Source organism: Xiphophorus hellerii, chromosome 2 (assembly GCF_003331165.1).
Source record: "Xiphophorus hellerii strain 12219 chromosome 2, Xiphophorus_hellerii-4.1, whole genome shotgun sequence".
In the NCBI taxonomy this organism is placed as follows: Eukaryota; Metazoa; Chordata; class Actinopteri; order Cyprinodontiformes; family Poeciliidae; genus Xiphophorus; species Xiphophorus hellerii.
The window spans coordinates 3,259,286-3,275,355 of record NC_045673.1 but is presented as its reverse complement, the minus strand read 5'-3'; the positions used below and the strand labels follow the sequence as shown (position 1 = coordinate 3,275,355).

Here is a 16,070-nt window from a genome sequence, read left to right as displayed (position 1 = left end):
GAATTAGACTTTGGTTCCAAGCACTCACATGATTGAGTATTCAAGTCAAGTCAAGTTTATTTGTATAGCACATTTCAGCAACGAGGCAGTTCAAAGTGCTTTACACCATAAAAATATTATATGGTAATCACGTAAGAAAGAAGCAATAAACATTACATTTTGTCAAATGCCATCCTCAAAATTATCAAGCAAATATACATCAAATATATCAATCAATGTTCACATTATTATTGATCAAACGCAGCCGTAAACAGGTGGGGATTTAACCTTAATTCAAAGGAACTCAGTGTTTCAGCAGCCTTGCAGTTTTCTGGAAGTTTGATACAATGACAACAGTATTTTGGTGCTAAACCATACAATGACATAAACTAACAAAAGTAGTTTAAAGTTTATTCTCTCAACGTTTTGGTAGACCCGTCAAGACACTGCTGCAGATATCAATTCGACTAAAGATAAACGAATGGAAGATGTTCTCTTTGGGACATATTTTTGGGACATAGTACTTTAATTCTAGATATGTTTTTTCAGGTGATAAAAGGCCAACTTTGTAGCTGTCTTTATATGTTTTTACCTATAAAAAACTGTTTAGAATTTTTAAAAAATAACGCTAAATACCTTAGTTTTCTTCGGTTGTGTTAAATATTTATATTATTTGTTTCAGGTGTCCTCGGCGGGTAACTCGTGCACGTCTCCGCCTGGTAGCGTGAGCGCGCCGAGCGGTGACAGACGCCATTTTATTTTGAAAATCAAACTAAACTGGAGGCGCTGCAACCCTTCCATTTCATCAAGTTTGTTGTGGGGAAACTAGAAGGAATGACGATCTGAATTACTTTACTGGAAGCACGGTGAGACTGAGAATGTATTTAACAAACAACAATCGACAGGATTACATTCAAAGAAAAAACTGAGATTTAAGTAGGGGGGATGTCCGTTTTACACCAGCATGAGGGAGGGGGAGTCTAATTCCTGAAAACAGCTGTCATTTTCTTTAGGTAGAAAGTAGCTTACTCTTCAGGTAGAAATGTTTCTCGTTTATGTAAATATGATAACCACCTTGTGTTTTGTTCGTGGTATCCGAAAGCCACAGTCACGTTTGGCTGAATGAAGGTTTACAGACTGGTTTAAGAAATCAACGTTTGTAGCTACGTTAGCATATTCAGAGATTAGTTGGAGCCGAGGAAGGCAAGCTAACAAGGCTAATGCTACCGTTGGCGAACTATATCTCGTAAAACTAATGTCCAATGTTCAAACTAAACATTTAAAGTGACTGTGAGAATCCTTACAACTCATAATGTATGTGATTGATTTAAAACATTAAAATGGAAATATTTTTTTCCGTTCACATTTATATGAAACATGCTCGTGCTGCTAACGTTAGCTTCTCGCAAATGCTAATTTGGTCATTTTTAGTTTAGGAAGAATTGGAAACACATTTCCTTTGCTTGTTCATAAGTTCAAACGTAAACGTCAAACATATTTTTACTAAGTCATGGATTAATGGACAGGGAGTTATGTTTTATTGGCTTTAAATCTATCAAATATGGGAGCTAGGTTCTTAACGGTGTTTACCAGCGTCATGGTGGTTTTAGCCGATCTACACATCTAGGTTTTCTCAGTTGTTGCTGAATGTGGTCGCTGAAGAGTCAAAGGTTTTCCAAAATTAGTGAAATAATTTCACATCAGTAACATTGGTGGACGTTTCGGGGCTGCTTTGAACGCTCTGCTTTATTAATTAAATTTTTGTTAGCTTCTTAGATTTGCTAACTTTCATTAGCACGTTCTTTGTCCGGAGAGCGACTTCTGTTATTTTTGTATCTGTTCGCTTGAATGCGTGGGAAGGGAAAGGGCAAGACTAAAGGTGGCATTAGTTTCTTGTTGTTTTTTTGTAAGTTGTTTTAGCGGATGTGTGCTACCTTTGGATTAGTCAGCTGTAAAATGGAAAATTTAGACTGGTAAAATTTGAACTGGAAGTGAGTGATCAGTGAAGTTATTCTGTCTGTGGAGAAACGGAGTGAATTCAATCTATTTTTTATGGCACTTAGACTACTTTTAATATGGCCCTCTGGGCTAATTCAACATTTAAAAACACAATTTGTGACCAGAAAAACACTTATTCTTATGGCCTGTTATCAATTTATTTGATTTAAAGATATAGAATAGTGCCAAAAACACAGAAATGCCTGTGAAATACCCTGCTTCTGTGTTTCTATAAACGTAATTAAAGATATGTGTATAACTGGTGTCTTAAGGTTTTATTTTTATTCAGTGTAGAATAACATATTTTAAGCTGCTGGTCATTTCTACCCTTTGATGTATATTTTTTCACTTTTACTATCTTTTTTTTTTTTTTAAAAGGAGCCTATCAACTTCATTTTGATCATGCTAAAATTCATCCATGTGTTAACAACTATTGGTTTCATATATTTTTCAGCAATATATTCTCTTGTATACATTATGGAATTATAGTAATGTGACTTGCTCATTGTTATTTTGGTTTGATCATGGACCATTGGATTTCATAACAGTCAGTGGCCCAAAGGAGAATTGGAACCACAAGGCATGGATTTATGGTGTATTATAAAATTATGGAGTTTGATCTCATTTAAACTAGAGACATATTATGGTTTAAATTTGAATACAGTTAATTTTTTTTTTGAGTCATTGTGTGATATAGTAAATCTAACAACTCATGTATAATAACATAATATTTACATTCATATGCTATCATTTGGTCACTTTTGGGAAAATATAAAATTAAGCACAGAATTTCACTTTCAGTTTTCTATTTACACCTGTAAGGTTATAATGCATTTACACTATATATGTTGCAGTTAAAATTTAGAAACTTGTATCAGTTGCTGATTTTAAATTTGAAAGAAGCAGACATGTTACATCTCCTGTTTTTATGTCAGTGTCACTGTGGGGTAGATTATATGTGTGTTATTGATTTAAAAAGCTCAATTATTACAGTAATAATCTTAGAATTAATTTTGAGTTAATCTAGCTGGTAGCTATTGTGAAATAATCACATACATTTCTTCTTCACCATTGCTCTTGTTCAAAAAGAGGAGTCAACATGCCAGTCTGCATCAGCTAAATAAATTAAACTTTTACTCAAAGTTACATCTGTCCATAAAGTGCGAAATGATTCTAATTAAGTTATTAGGTGTTATCATTATAATATATTGTTATAGTCTTATTGCAGAAAACTGCAGATTTTATTTGTGTGACTGGAACTCTTTTCTTTCCTCCCCACATATTTGGGAGTTGGGATTAGTACAGTTAACTTAAAATCTATTGTAGTTACTCTTATTCACATAATTTGGAGTAACAGTACATTTCTTTTAAACCATAACTGCAATTTATGAGTGATACTATCATTGGCTGGGTTTCCCTGTTTTTATGTCATATTCTGGACTGGTGGGTGGAGATTTGCTCTCCAGATTGTATCAACATTCTGCCTCAGCAGACACAATTTATGTAAATATCTTTTTTTTTTGGACAGCACAGTGTAAATACACATATCTGACCACCACTGTAAATAGAAAATGGGTTTAACAGGAACAGAACATAATTAAATGTAAATGTAATCCCAGAACATTTATTATACTTCTTGAATAATATTTTCTTGTCTTAAAAGTATTTGCTCACATAAAAATATTTCTGATACAGAAAAAATCTGTTTCCTAATGACTTAGAAAAACTGTTCTTCTGTTACAGATGCTGTCCATGGTTTTAAACTGAAGGATTCTACCTGCTAGCACTGGGAGCCACAGATCGGAGCACACATTAGGAAGACAACAATTGTCGCACCTTTTGGGGGGGGGGAGCAGAAGTAACCTATCACTGAAGTGACTAAAGGGGAATAATGGTGATTTTGCGCCGTGCTCGGCTGCCTGCTTCCGCCCCAACCAGCAATGAATCTTGACTCGCTCTCGCTGGCTTTGTCTCAAATCAGCTATCTGGTGGACAATTTAACGAAGAAAAACTACCGAGCCAGCCAGCAAGAAATACAGCATGTAAGTAGGAGCAACAACCACTGCATATAGTCTGTATTAGGTTCCCGGATCTGCTTGTAAATCAACGTAAACTGTCAAAATGTACAGAAAATCTGACATTTAATTCAAATGTTCATAGTTGTGTTCAGTCACTGAAATGAATAATTCTCCTTTTAAACACCAGGTGTGCCTCTTGTATGTTTCATCCTCATTGAGATTTGAGTAAACACTCAAATCTTTATGTATTATGTATTTGTTATGTATTTGACTTAATCAGCTTGTTGACATTTGTTCTATAATGTTTGGCTGTCATTCAAACACCAGTTCTGTTAAAAACCACCTACAGAGTTTTGTTTTGAGTTCGGTGTGCAGTGATGAGTCTGATTAGCCCAACTAGATTGTGCCAAAAAAAATTAGAAAAACCTTTGGATCCTTCAAAATGTGTATTCATTTAAAATGCATTTAGTTTTATCTACATCTTCCACCCTCTTTATTTAGATTCTTGGGAGTGACCGATCATTTGCTTCATGCAGTCCCTCTTACAGCTTAAATGCTGCTTATGATGTTTTCCTATCAAGAAATGATTTAGTCTGCTGACTTTGCCCCATCAGAAGTTGGCTTTTCGTTTCTCAAGAACAATCCCTCGTTTTTATGTTTTTCTAATATTAATATGTGTAAGGTACATGATGCAAATAATCTTTAGACTCGCAGATAACGACTGTTTTGAGAAGAAAACGGTCTTTGTAATATGGATTTCTTATTGAAGAGCTTGTAAAATCTTTATCTGCATGGATTGTGTAAAAGAAGTTGTCTCCACTGTGTGTGATTCCAGATTGTAAATCGTCACGGTCCTGAGGCAGACAGGCATTTACTACGCTGTCTCTTCTCCCATGTGGATTTCAGTGGCGATGGTAAAAGCAGTGGCAAGGACTTTCACCAGGTAATCTTTGAACAATCACATTTATCTCCAGTTTGTGTTTTTGTGGGACAACTTTTTATGGCCTTTTGAAATATTTGAAAGCTTCCAACTTTAACTAACCTAGACTAACTTATTACACTGGTGTGCCTAATTGCTTTTCTTAGGTGCACCCAAATGTTTGACCGCGTCATATTTAAAATCACAGTTTTTTTTCTTTAAATCACTGTCCATTAACACAATTTTGACTTGAAAATGATTAGAAATCTAGCTGACATAAAGTAATTTTATTGACGCTTATTTGCACAAGAGAGGAAACTTGCTGAGAAGTGTTTAAAGGGCCACTGAGCAGAAATTTCAACTTAAAAACATATATTTTTTTATAGCTTTTATTGGCTCTAGTGGCCTTTATTTGATAGTGTATTGACAGGAAAGTGGGTAATGAGAGAAGGGGAAGACATGCGGCAAAGATCACCAGGCCGGGAATCAAACCTGCGACGGCTGCATCGAGGACTAAGGCCTCCTTATGTAGGTTGTCCTTAACCCCTGCGCCAGCACAGCAACCCTTAAAGACATAATTTATGAAAAAGAAAAATGGAATAAAATTAAATATGCAAAAAAAAAAATTTAAAGGCTGAATATCTTATAAATGTGTTAAACTGAACGTTTTATGATGTTCAAACTATTTTTCTAATGAAAAATTATTTTGGACTCAAACTCAGTGAAGGAAAATTCTTCCTTTGCAAAATAGTGTGCAACACCGAACTAATAATCTGATGGCATGTGATATTTTTATAGATGCGTTAAGATTTTTCAGTGTTTCAGTTTGAAATGTATCAGAACCGCAGCGATGTTCACATACACTTTGCTAATTTGCGAATGTGGAGCGTTGGAGTGTGAGATTCAAACACACACTACGAATTATTTGTTTGCATAGATATGTATGCTCACATCAGTCTCACTGTGTGCATAAATATAATACCATAATTATCAGCAGTGGAATACAAAGAGATCAGTGGCCCGTTAACCTGAGGTTGATGGTTCCAGGTCTCGCCCATCTCTATTTCTGATTGCTTTATAGGCCTAATATGTTATGTTGTTGAACCACAAGGAGGCTTTCAGTATCTGAGACTTTCTCCTCGACTGAGTTCTTACACCGGTTGCAGCCTCAGATATTTTTTAGGTGCCCTATTGAGAAATGAGGTCACATTTGTGGCCTAATTGGTCGCACTTTAGAACCCTGTCTGTATAAGTGAAGTTATACCAAACAGAAATGGAAATTGACCCTTAAAGTTGGGAGCAGTTTCTTTCTTTTCATGTCCAATTGCCACAGGAAGTTGTTTTTCTTTTGTATAAAATTTTGAAGTCTTGGTTTGTTTCTGCTGCTGATACATCTCTACTCTTTGTCTTTCCTCCCTACCAGACACAGTTTCTGATTCAGGAGTGTGTGTCGCTGATATCAAAGCCAAACTTTATCTCTACTCTCTGCTACGCCATCGACAATCCCCTGCACTACCAGAAGGTAAGCAGTGTTATAAAATGCTAATGGGCTCAGTTGATGCCCAGAGCTTCCACTGTACTTTTGGTTCTGGATTGGCAGCCAGCGGTCTTGTCATTAGTTTAGTTTTAGAGCTCAACAATAATCTTCTCTTTTTGCTTCGAAGAAATGCCTAGACTTTTTCTGAGACTTTAAATTATTCTAAATTGAAGTGAAATTCAGGTCTATTTAACTGGTGCGCAACAGAACTGGGGTGTTGTACGTTAGTTATTGTACGTTTTATGTGTGCAACAATCAAAAATTTAAGTTTGATCTAAGATGTTCTCCTTAATTAATCTTTCAGAGTTTGAAGCCATCCACCCACCTGTTTACTCAACTGAGTAAAGTACTTAAACTCAGCAAGGTTCAAGAGGTGAGGAGGATCTTCACTGGACTTTGTTTAGAGATATGTGTGCTAACGTATCTCTGTTTGATTTTAACTGAAAACCTTTGTGTTTAGCTAAAAGGTGATAAAACATGACTGAACCACCTTTATGTGACTCATTTTTCTACTTTCCAGGTAATTTTTGGCCTTGCTCTGCTTAACTCCAGCAACACAGATCTTCGGGGATTTGGTAAGTGTTGTAGCAGAGTCTTGCATGTTTCAACATAAAATATTTTCAGTTTTTTTATTTTATTTTATACTGATTTCTCATGTTTCTCCACCAAATATAAAATTTAATCCTGAAATTTTTTTGTTGTTTCAGCTGCACAGTTCATCAAGCAGAAACTTCCCGACCTTCTGCGGTCATACGTTGACGCAGATCTCGGAGGAAACCAGGAAGGTGGCTTCCAAGACATTCCCATAGAGGTGTTGCACCTGCTGCTCTCCCATCTACTGTTTGGACAGAAGGGAGCCAGTGGGGTAGGGCAGGAGCAGATTGACGCCTTCCTTAAGACACTTTGCCGAGGTATTAAAAGGAAAAAAATAATAAAAATATGGCATCCATCTGCCTGATGATGAATAATCACTATCTCAGATTGAATTTCTGAACATGTTTCTGTGTCTGTCAGATTTCCCCCAAGAGCGCTGTCCTGTGGTGCTTGCACCACTGCTGTACCCTGAAAAACGGGACATTCCCATGGACAGGATCTTACCAGACTCCGGGGAGTTAGCTAAGACCATCATGGAGAGTTCTCTCGCAGACTTCATTCAGGAAGTTGGTTACGGCTTTTGTGCCAGGTGAGTTCAGTAAGCTATAGTTCTATAGTTTTTGTTCTTCACCACAAAGACACAAAATTTTACAAAGTCTTTTTGGACCTGTTTTTAGTGCAAATATGTTAGTTTTGTCTTACTTCAAAAGCACTAACTTTGAGGTAACTTTTCAGCAAGATATAGAAGTTTTTTTTTTAAGTAAGCAATTGCTTAATATTGATGAAAAATTACTAGTTCTATTGGCAGATTCTTTCACTTTATAACAAGACATTTCTCCCATGTTATTAGTGAAATAATCTGCCAATGGAATTAGTAATTTTTCATCAATATTAAGGAACTGTTGAATTAAAACACGTTCCTATTTCTTGCTAAAAAGTAACATTTAAGTTATTTTGGTATAATTTTAAGTGTACTGAGATATTTATACTGGAAATTGCATAAAAATACTTGGTCAGATTTTGTATTTTTACAGTTAATCTAATCTTGTTGGAATTTAAAATGAATGCAATTAAAGGAAAACTGGGACTCTGTTTGAAACTGAAAAGTTCAAAATTTCAAAAATAAATAATCTCAACAGCCAATACAGACGTAACTCTATTCACAAAGTTACAAAAAAACCAACAATTTCTGATTATAGAAAAATGCACTGTTGCAAAAATTTGTTGCAAATTGCAATTTGATGATTACAGTTTGAACCCTCCGATCTTTATTTCTGAGTTCTGTTCTGTTCTCATTGTTCAGTGTGAAATGAGTTGTTGTGAAATATTAGTTCCAGAATTTTCTGGACATTCACCCCTGACATGGTTGGTGTCCTTCTGTCTCAGTCTTGATGAATGCAGAAACATAATCCTCCAGTATGGGGTGAGAGAGGTGACAGCCAGCCAGGTAGCCAGAGTTCTGGGAATGATGGCCCGGACGCACTCCGGCCTGTCTGACGGCATCCCACTTCAGGTAAGGCACCTGTTTCTCGCCTAATTTAATTTCACAACATAGGTTTGATGCTACATGCTTTACATACACTGGAAGTTTTAAATATAATTTTTTTTTTAATTTAAATGCAGCTCCAACTCTGCTTTTTTATTAACTTTACACATTATTACATTGTTATTCTCTGTGTTTTTTATTTTTATTTTTTCCCCACAGTCCATTTCTGCTCCAGGAAGTGGAATTTGGAGTGATGGTAAGGACAAGAACGACGGCTCGCAGGCACATACGTGGAATGTTGAGGTTCTCATTGACATTGTCAAAGAAGTGGTAAGAAAAGCGTTTGATCGTGAAAATGAACCTTCTTGTTTTTTTATGTTTGATTGATTGTCAGAAGTATCAAGATTTTTTTGTGTGTTTTCTTATAGCAAGTGACAGAATTTGGAAATAATAATGGAATTACTCTGAATAAACATTCTATTAAATAAAGTCACTTGATATTTCCTAGAATTCAGGTGTGATGCTATCAGCACAGTTGGGCATTTTTATAGTTATTGAACCTAAAGCACAGAGAGTAGAGTGGAGGCATGGTAAAGTTAAAAAAAATCCTAGAAAATTTTCACTGAACCATAATTGACATTTTCATTGCAATTTCCAACAACTCTACCAAGAGGCTTTCCATATATTGTTCAGCTGCAGTTCTGTTTCCTAGTAGAATCTTGTTCTACGTGCTCAGAAAAGTAACTGTGTTAAACGTTTCTTGTTTGTTTTTTGTTTCATGGCTGTCTTAGAATCCCAACCTGAACTTCAAAGAGGTGACATACGAACTGGACCACCCCGGATTTCTGATCCGGGACAGCAAGGGCCTGCAGATCGTGGTGTATGGGATCCAGCGGGGGCTGGGAATGGAGGTCTTCCCTGTCGATCTCATTTACCGCTCATGGAAACACGCAGAGGGACAGGTAAGTGGTTTTGGACAAACATGGAATCTAGATTTGACATGGCATTTTGTTTCTAAGTGTGAGTTTTTGTTTTCCAGCTGTCATTTATTCAGTACTCTCTGATGAACCCAGAAGTGTTCTGCTTTGCTGACTACCCATGTCACACTGTGGTCATTGACCTCCTTAAAGCCCCACCTGAGGATGACAACAGGGAGATTGCTACATGGTAGAAAAGCTAGAGTCTTACTGCTGCATCCAAGATATAATATGAATGTGTTACATATATAAGGCGTTACTCTGACTACAGATGGAAGGTTTGAGTAACTCTCTTTAAAGCAGGGGTGTAAAAAGTGTGACCTTTAAAATGATTTTATTCAGCCTCATTAATAATGGTAAAAATTTGTCCAACAAAATGGAAAACTATTCACCCAAAAAATCTGGAAAATCTAGGATTTTCTTTTTGTAAAGCAACATTCTGAAAGTTTTTTTTATGTTTTGGATCTTTAATGATACACTGCAAAAGCACAAAATCTTAGCACATAGTACTTAGCACTTTTGTCCATCTTTGTACACTTTAAGTAAGGTAAAAGTAACTTTTTGGCAAAATAGGAGCTTGTATTAAGTCAATAAATCTTTAATGTTGATGAAAAAGTACTAGTTCTATTGGCGGATTTCTTAAGACATTTTTTCCATGTTTTAAGTGAAATAATCTACCAGTGGAAGTAGTACTTTTTCATCAATGTTGAGGATTTATTGACTTAAAACAAGCTCCTATGTTTTGCTGGAAAGTTACTTATAAATTACTTTTCTTACTTCAAGGATACTAAGATATTTACTCAAAAACTAGACAAATATACCTGGTGAGATGTTATGTTTTTGCAGTGTAGACAGATTTCATTTTTAAAAACATGGTGAGTAGATTAAGCAAGAAAAAAAAAAATCACAAACTAATTTTTTAATTTAATGAATTTTGTGGCCACCTATAGTTTAAATTAGCCAATTTTGGCCCCTGGGGCAAAATGTTTGGTCACCCCATCTTTTAATGTTTATCTCTCTCAAAATATCAGACAGTTTTCCATTGATTTCTTTCACAAAGTTTCTGTAACGTCCTGCAGGAAAAGTCTGGACTTGGTGGAGAGTCTCCTCAGACTCTCTGAGCTTGGGCAATACGAACAGGTGAAGCAGCTCTTCAGCTTCCCCATCAAGCACTGCCCGGACATGTTGGTGTTGGCTCTACTGCAGATCTCCACCTCCTGGCACACGTTACGCCATGAGCTCATTTCCACTCTCATGCCCATCTTTCTTGGCAACCACCCCAACTCTGCCATTATCCTGCACTACGCCTGGCATGGACAGGTTGGTCCTTTTCTCGTTTTAGCTGAATAAACCAGTATTTGCCTTTTATTATTTGATACGTTTTTTTTTATTGTGTCTTGATCACTTACTCAAAGCGACCTGTTATTTTGGCGTTCTCATCCACAGGGTCAGTCTCCTTCCATTCGTCAGCTGATTATGCATTCGATGGCTGAGTGGTACATGAGAGGGGAGCAGTATGACCAGGCCAAGCTGTCTCGCATCCTGGATGTTGCCCAGGACTTGAAGGTTTATTTATACTGTTTAATCTTTTACTTATTTTCCAAAAAATTGATTCATCTTTTTGGCAAAAACGTATTTTCTGCCATTGCTGAGTAACGTTTAAACTTTTGTAGTTCCAAATGACTAAATCCTTTTCTCTTTTCAGTCTCTATCGATGCTGCTGAATGCTACTCCGTTTGCCTTTGTCATTGACCTCGCTGCACTCGCCTCTCGCCGTGAATACCTCAAACTTGATAAATGGCTGACTGACAAAATCCGGGAGCATGGAGTAAGTCTGAAAAATATATGCAAATACCTTTAATAGAGCTTTTGCTAAATATTAAGTCATTTAAATCCTAAAATGCATTTATTTTTTTTGTTGTTTCTTCCCCATCATAGGAACCGTTCATCCAGGCATGTGTTACGTTTCTGAAGAGACGCTGCCCATCCATCATGGGAGGTCTGGCTCCTGACAAGGACCAGCCCAAAAGTGCCCAGCTGCCCCCAGAGACTTTAGCCACCATGCTTGCCTGTTTGCAGTCATGTGCAGGGTGAGAAGCAGCATTGTTTGTTGTTAGGACTGTTGGTGTTTTATTGGTGTTTGGGATGAAATCGGCACTGTTGGAAACTAAAAATTCTGAACTCTTCCCAATCATTGAATGCACCATAATACACTGGGGGTATGATGCAACAACAGCGTGGGAGCTTTTACTGCAGGATTTAGTCATTTTCATCATCTGTGATTGAGGTGTTCAAAAGTAAAATCAGGGGAAGCAAAACAATGTAAGAGGCTGTTAAAAAGAAAATGGCGTTTCTTTTACAACATGTCTGCAGGGAGCTGAATATTGTACTCTAATAATTTTGTTTGGCTCCACGTTTCAAGAATGATACAAATTTACCCCTCCAGCAGAGGTGGATGATGCAGATGGACATGTTTTATTTCTAAATAAGGCAAAAATAAATCTTGTCACAATTGAAAATGTGCAACATTGTTTTCACACTTTCTGCGTTCTCCTTCATTTCATTGTAAATAGAACCACATCTATTCAGTGACTTTTACATAATAACAGATGTTGGTGCATGCAGATCTGATTTTCATTAGTTTATTAAACATGGGTATACTCAGCAATATTTTCAAATGTTTTCTGTCCATTTTGCAAACTTGGTACAAAACCTTTTTTAAATCCTTTCCTGCAGAGAAACTTGAACATGTGGCTACCAATATAGTCTGATTTTAGATTTTAAATTAAAGTTGTATTATTTGCAACTTCATGTTGATTGTAAAATGTGTGATTACTTTCTTTCGCATTTTCATGAATGTTTTAAAACGTCTTCTCTTTATTTTTTTGCTGTTCTTACTTGACCAGTGATGTGTCTATAGGTATATTTAATTTTCCTGTTCCGCCCTCAGGAGTGTGTCCCAGGAATTGTCGGAGACGATCCTCACCATGGTTGCCAACCGTAGCAATGTAATGAATAAAGCTCGGCAGCCTCCACCAGGAGTGATGCCGAAGGGGCGCGCCCCAAGCACCAGCAGCCTGGATGCCATCTCACCTGTACAGGTATCGGCATGTGACAAACAAACGGTACTTTAACAGAAAACATTTTGTATTGTTGTAGATCAGCTGCGTTTAGCACTGGTTCAGTCTTTTCCTCTTTCTGTTCTCCAGATGGACACTCTGACTGGCATAAGCGCCTTGAGTCTGGGCAGCACTGCCACCTCCCACACTCAGAGCATGCAGTGCTTCGCCACCTCACTGAGCTCGGCTCTCAGTAACCCTCTGTCCCCCTCAAAGGCCTTCCCTCCTCTTCCAAACCCAAACCCAACCACACCTTTTGGGGTTCATAGCAGTATCAGTTCCCAGCTTCCTGGTATGGACTCTGGTACGTATCCCTTTTGGTTTTCCTTCACACACAAAAACATTCATATTTCTGATAAGACAGTCTAACACAACACTGTCATTGTAAGATTAACAAAATAGATTAAAGCCGCAGTATGTAACTTAAAAAAAAAAAGATTTTTAGATGTTTGTTAAAACTAGGCCTGCTTCAATAAGCAATAAATCAATCGCATGACAAGTTAAAATGAGATCAATGATTTATTGTTTTTCTCTATTGTCTCCTTCTACCAAAAACAGGATGACAAAAGCGATCAGTCTGATGTTTTGGTCTCAACTAGCCATTTTTTTAAAATGATAATTATGTTTACAGAGACGATTTATTTATTGTTTATGTTGTTTTATTTATTTTGGATATTTAATGTATTCCAGTTCCATTGTTAAATGTTCATTGTAATTTAAAGTTTATTCATCTTTGAGAATGTGTTCTTGCATTATTATGCCATTACCACTATATTACTTGAAAATAGTCTCAAAATATTATCACAATAACTTCTGGGACAATTTATCATCCATCAAAATTTGTTACGACAGTCTAAGTTGAGACTATCACGTTGTTATGACAGTATATTTATTACATGATAATCTGTGAAAAAAATTCTCCCACTTCTAACTGCAGAAATACACAGCTTGGTCAGAAACAACCAATCAGAGCCAGGGGGAGGGTCTTGACACTGCCAGTCATGCCTGCGTATAGCAGAGCCTGTAATGAATGCTCAGGCTAGTTAGCATGGCCACCAATGACAACAGATACAGTTTTCCTGTTTATACATAGTGACAGTTTTAACAAATATGCTAAAAAAATAGATTTTTATAAAAGTTATATACTGCATCTTTAATGAGTAGTTGGTTACATAAAACCATCATGAATCCAAGGTGCCATAGTAAAGCCACGGTTAGGCGAAAGTTATGTTGGTTAAGCTTTGTGTGACTAAAGTTTCTGCTTTGTTCAGCCATCAGCTCCAGCATCGGTTCCAGCATCGGCTCCAGCCTGGGAATGCCGTCAGTCAGCACGGATCCCTTCGTCACCAGGAAGATGAGCACACCTGTCCTGAACCCTCCTACCTTTCAGCAGAGTAAGATGAAGGCCTGTAAGTGGCGATGGTAGTGGTGTGACTGAGAGCCCCGCCCTGCGTTGCTCTGCACTGTATTTCCTCTTCAAGTAGCAACTGCTTTGGTTTGTACATTTCAACTTGAACTGCTTGATTTGGAGCCTTGAATCAATTCCCACCGAATTTGCTTTAAGTTTCTGAAAAATTGTAGCAATTTTTGAAGAGGATATACAGATCAGTCTTCCATTCCTTGTCTGCTTACGCTGATTGCCCCATTTTTTGTGTTTTAGAAGAGATGCATCTATCAGAGCTTGAAATGGGACAATTTTTCTCTAAGTTGGAATAATTATTCATGCAAAGAACTACTGTTTTGGGTGTTCTGGATAAACCAGATGCATTTGGTTCAGTTTTGGGATTATTAAATTATTACTTCCATTAATTAACTTGTAGTATAATTTCTTTTCTGTTATTGCCCTTAAAATTGAAGAAAAACCCAAACAATTGGCAGGTCAGACCTAGAAGAAAATCTATATTAGCCATGCAGAACTTGATCGATGCATCTCAAGTGATATTTTTTATTTTATTTTTATTTACTTTTTGGTGCTGAAACCCATCTATAATTTACTTTTTGTGTTTTGATCTCAATTCCCAATCATGTCGTTGAATTAGGGAAACATCTGCCTGGGATCTGATCCCAGGCTTCCCACACAGACTTAGGACACTCTGGAGTCAGTCAATTCCATTTTCACTAACAAAACAAAGGTCACAGTTACTGTTGGGGAATTATATGCAGATTTGATGACTTGAAGCTTTAGAAGTTGAGGTGATCTATGTTGGTTCCATTGCCAAAAAAAAAATTAAACCAGAGGGTTAAAAAAATAAGACGTAAATCAGGAAATGTTTTGTACCGTCACGTCAAAATTTTAATAAAAATGTTTCTGGCAGTGTTTATATTTGTAAATACTAAATCCTGCAAGAAACTTTTTTAATTTTTAAATGATACCTTTACATTACTGTATTGGACTTATTTTCATCATTGAGTCAGTGCTGATGCTCATAAGACTTTAAATTTGTGCTACAATGCAATTTAAAGGTTATATTTCTGCTCTTTCTTTTTTTCTAGCTGATCTTTCTCAGGTGTGGCCAGAGGCTAACCAGCACTTTAGTAAGGAGATCGACGACGAAGCAAACAGTTACTTCCAGCGTATCTACAACCACCCACCTCACCCGACCATGTCTGTGGACGAAGTAAGCACCACTTTGAATGATATTGTTGTCAGGTTTTTACTTCCTGTCACTGAATACACTAAATAAACTCATTAAGTTGTAAATGACCTTTGATTAAAAGCCTTTGGTGTAAATCTGGAAAACTTTCTATTTCCTCTTATTGTCTAAATGTTGACATTCTGTTCATTTGTTCATCCTTTTTGTCTAATGATTTAACTATCAGTCATTTTATCAAATGGAGAAAACATTGGAATGGAATCATTAGACACTAAAATATTCACATATCCAGGAACTAGACGAGAAATGCTTGGTAAGATTTTATGTTTTGTGTGAACTCTGGTGTTTTATCTCTAAATATTGTTGTTTCTCTCCAGGTTCTGGAGATGCTACAGAGGTTTAAGGACTCGACCATCAAGCGAGAACGAGAGGTGTTCAACTGCATGCTTCGAAACTTATTTGAGGAATACCGATTCTTCCCTCAGTACCCGGACAAAGAACTGCACATCACTGCCTGCCTCTTTGGTGGCATCATTGAGAAGGGTCTGGTCACCTACATGGCGCTGGGTCTGGCCCTGCGATACGTTCTCGAAGCTTTACGGAAACCGTTCGGATCCAAAATGTATTACTTTGGAATTGCTGCACTGGATAGATTCAAAAACAGGTCTTTAAATAGGTTTTTCATTGTCATTCATGTGAAATGTAATGTGTTTAAGGCTAATGGATATAATTTCTATTTCTAGACTTAAAGACTACCCTCAGTACTGTCAACACTTGGCTTCAATTGCTCACTTTTTGCAGTTTCCACACCATTTACAAGAGGTAATGATGCTCTCTGAGTGTTTGTAG

At 36.9% G+C, this 16,070-nt stretch overlaps 1 protein-coding gene across 7 annotated transcripts in view; it reads left to right on the top strand.

Annotated features, from left to right (window-relative positions):
* Nucleotides 1-719: 719 nt before the first annotated feature.
* cnot1 (CCR4-NOT transcription complex, subunit 1) overlaps nt 720-16,070 on the top strand; it is a 30,877-nt gene continuing 15,526 nt past the window's right edge. For 2 of the 7 annotated variants that reach the window (XM_032580622.1, XM_032580605.1), the window contains exons 1-22: nt 720-845; nt 3,721-4,019; nt 4,831-4,938; nt 6,338-6,436; nt 6,756-6,824; nt 6,972-7,026; nt 7,159-7,362; nt 7,466-7,634; nt 8,432-8,558; nt 8,751-8,861; nt 9,323-9,493; nt 9,571-9,698; nt 10,588-10,828; nt 10,955-11,074; nt 11,214-11,336; nt 11,447-11,598; nt 12,459-12,609; nt 12,718-12,931; nt 13,899-14,036; nt 15,121-15,245; nt 15,599-15,885; nt 15,965-16,043. In XM_032580622.1, the coding sequence (XP_032436513.1) occupies nt 3,918-4,019; nt 4,831-4,938; nt 6,338-6,436; nt 6,756-6,824; nt 6,972-7,026; nt 7,159-7,362; nt 7,466-7,634; nt 8,432-8,558; nt 8,751-8,861; nt 9,323-9,493; nt 9,571-9,698; nt 10,588-10,828; nt 10,955-11,074; nt 11,214-11,336; nt 11,447-11,598; nt 12,459-12,609; nt 12,718-12,931; nt 13,899-14,036; nt 15,121-15,245; nt 15,599-15,885; nt 15,965-16,043 (2,973 nt within the window). In that variant the 5' untranslated portion in view covers nt 720-845; nt 3,721-3,917. Of the gene's footprint in view, nt 846-3,720; nt 4,020-4,830; nt 4,939-6,337; nt 6,437-6,755; nt 6,825-6,971; nt 7,027-7,158; nt 7,363-7,465; nt 7,635-8,431; nt 8,559-8,750; nt 8,862-9,322; nt 9,494-9,570; nt 9,699-10,587; nt 10,829-10,954; nt 11,075-11,213; nt 11,337-11,446; nt 11,599-12,458; nt 12,634-12,717; nt 12,932-13,898; nt 14,037-15,120; nt 15,246-15,598; nt 15,886-15,964; nt 16,044-16,070 lie in introns of all 7 variants that reach the window. The other 5 variants (XM_032580596.1, XM_032580588.1, XM_032580580.1 and 2 more) reach the window with 3 other exon arrangements.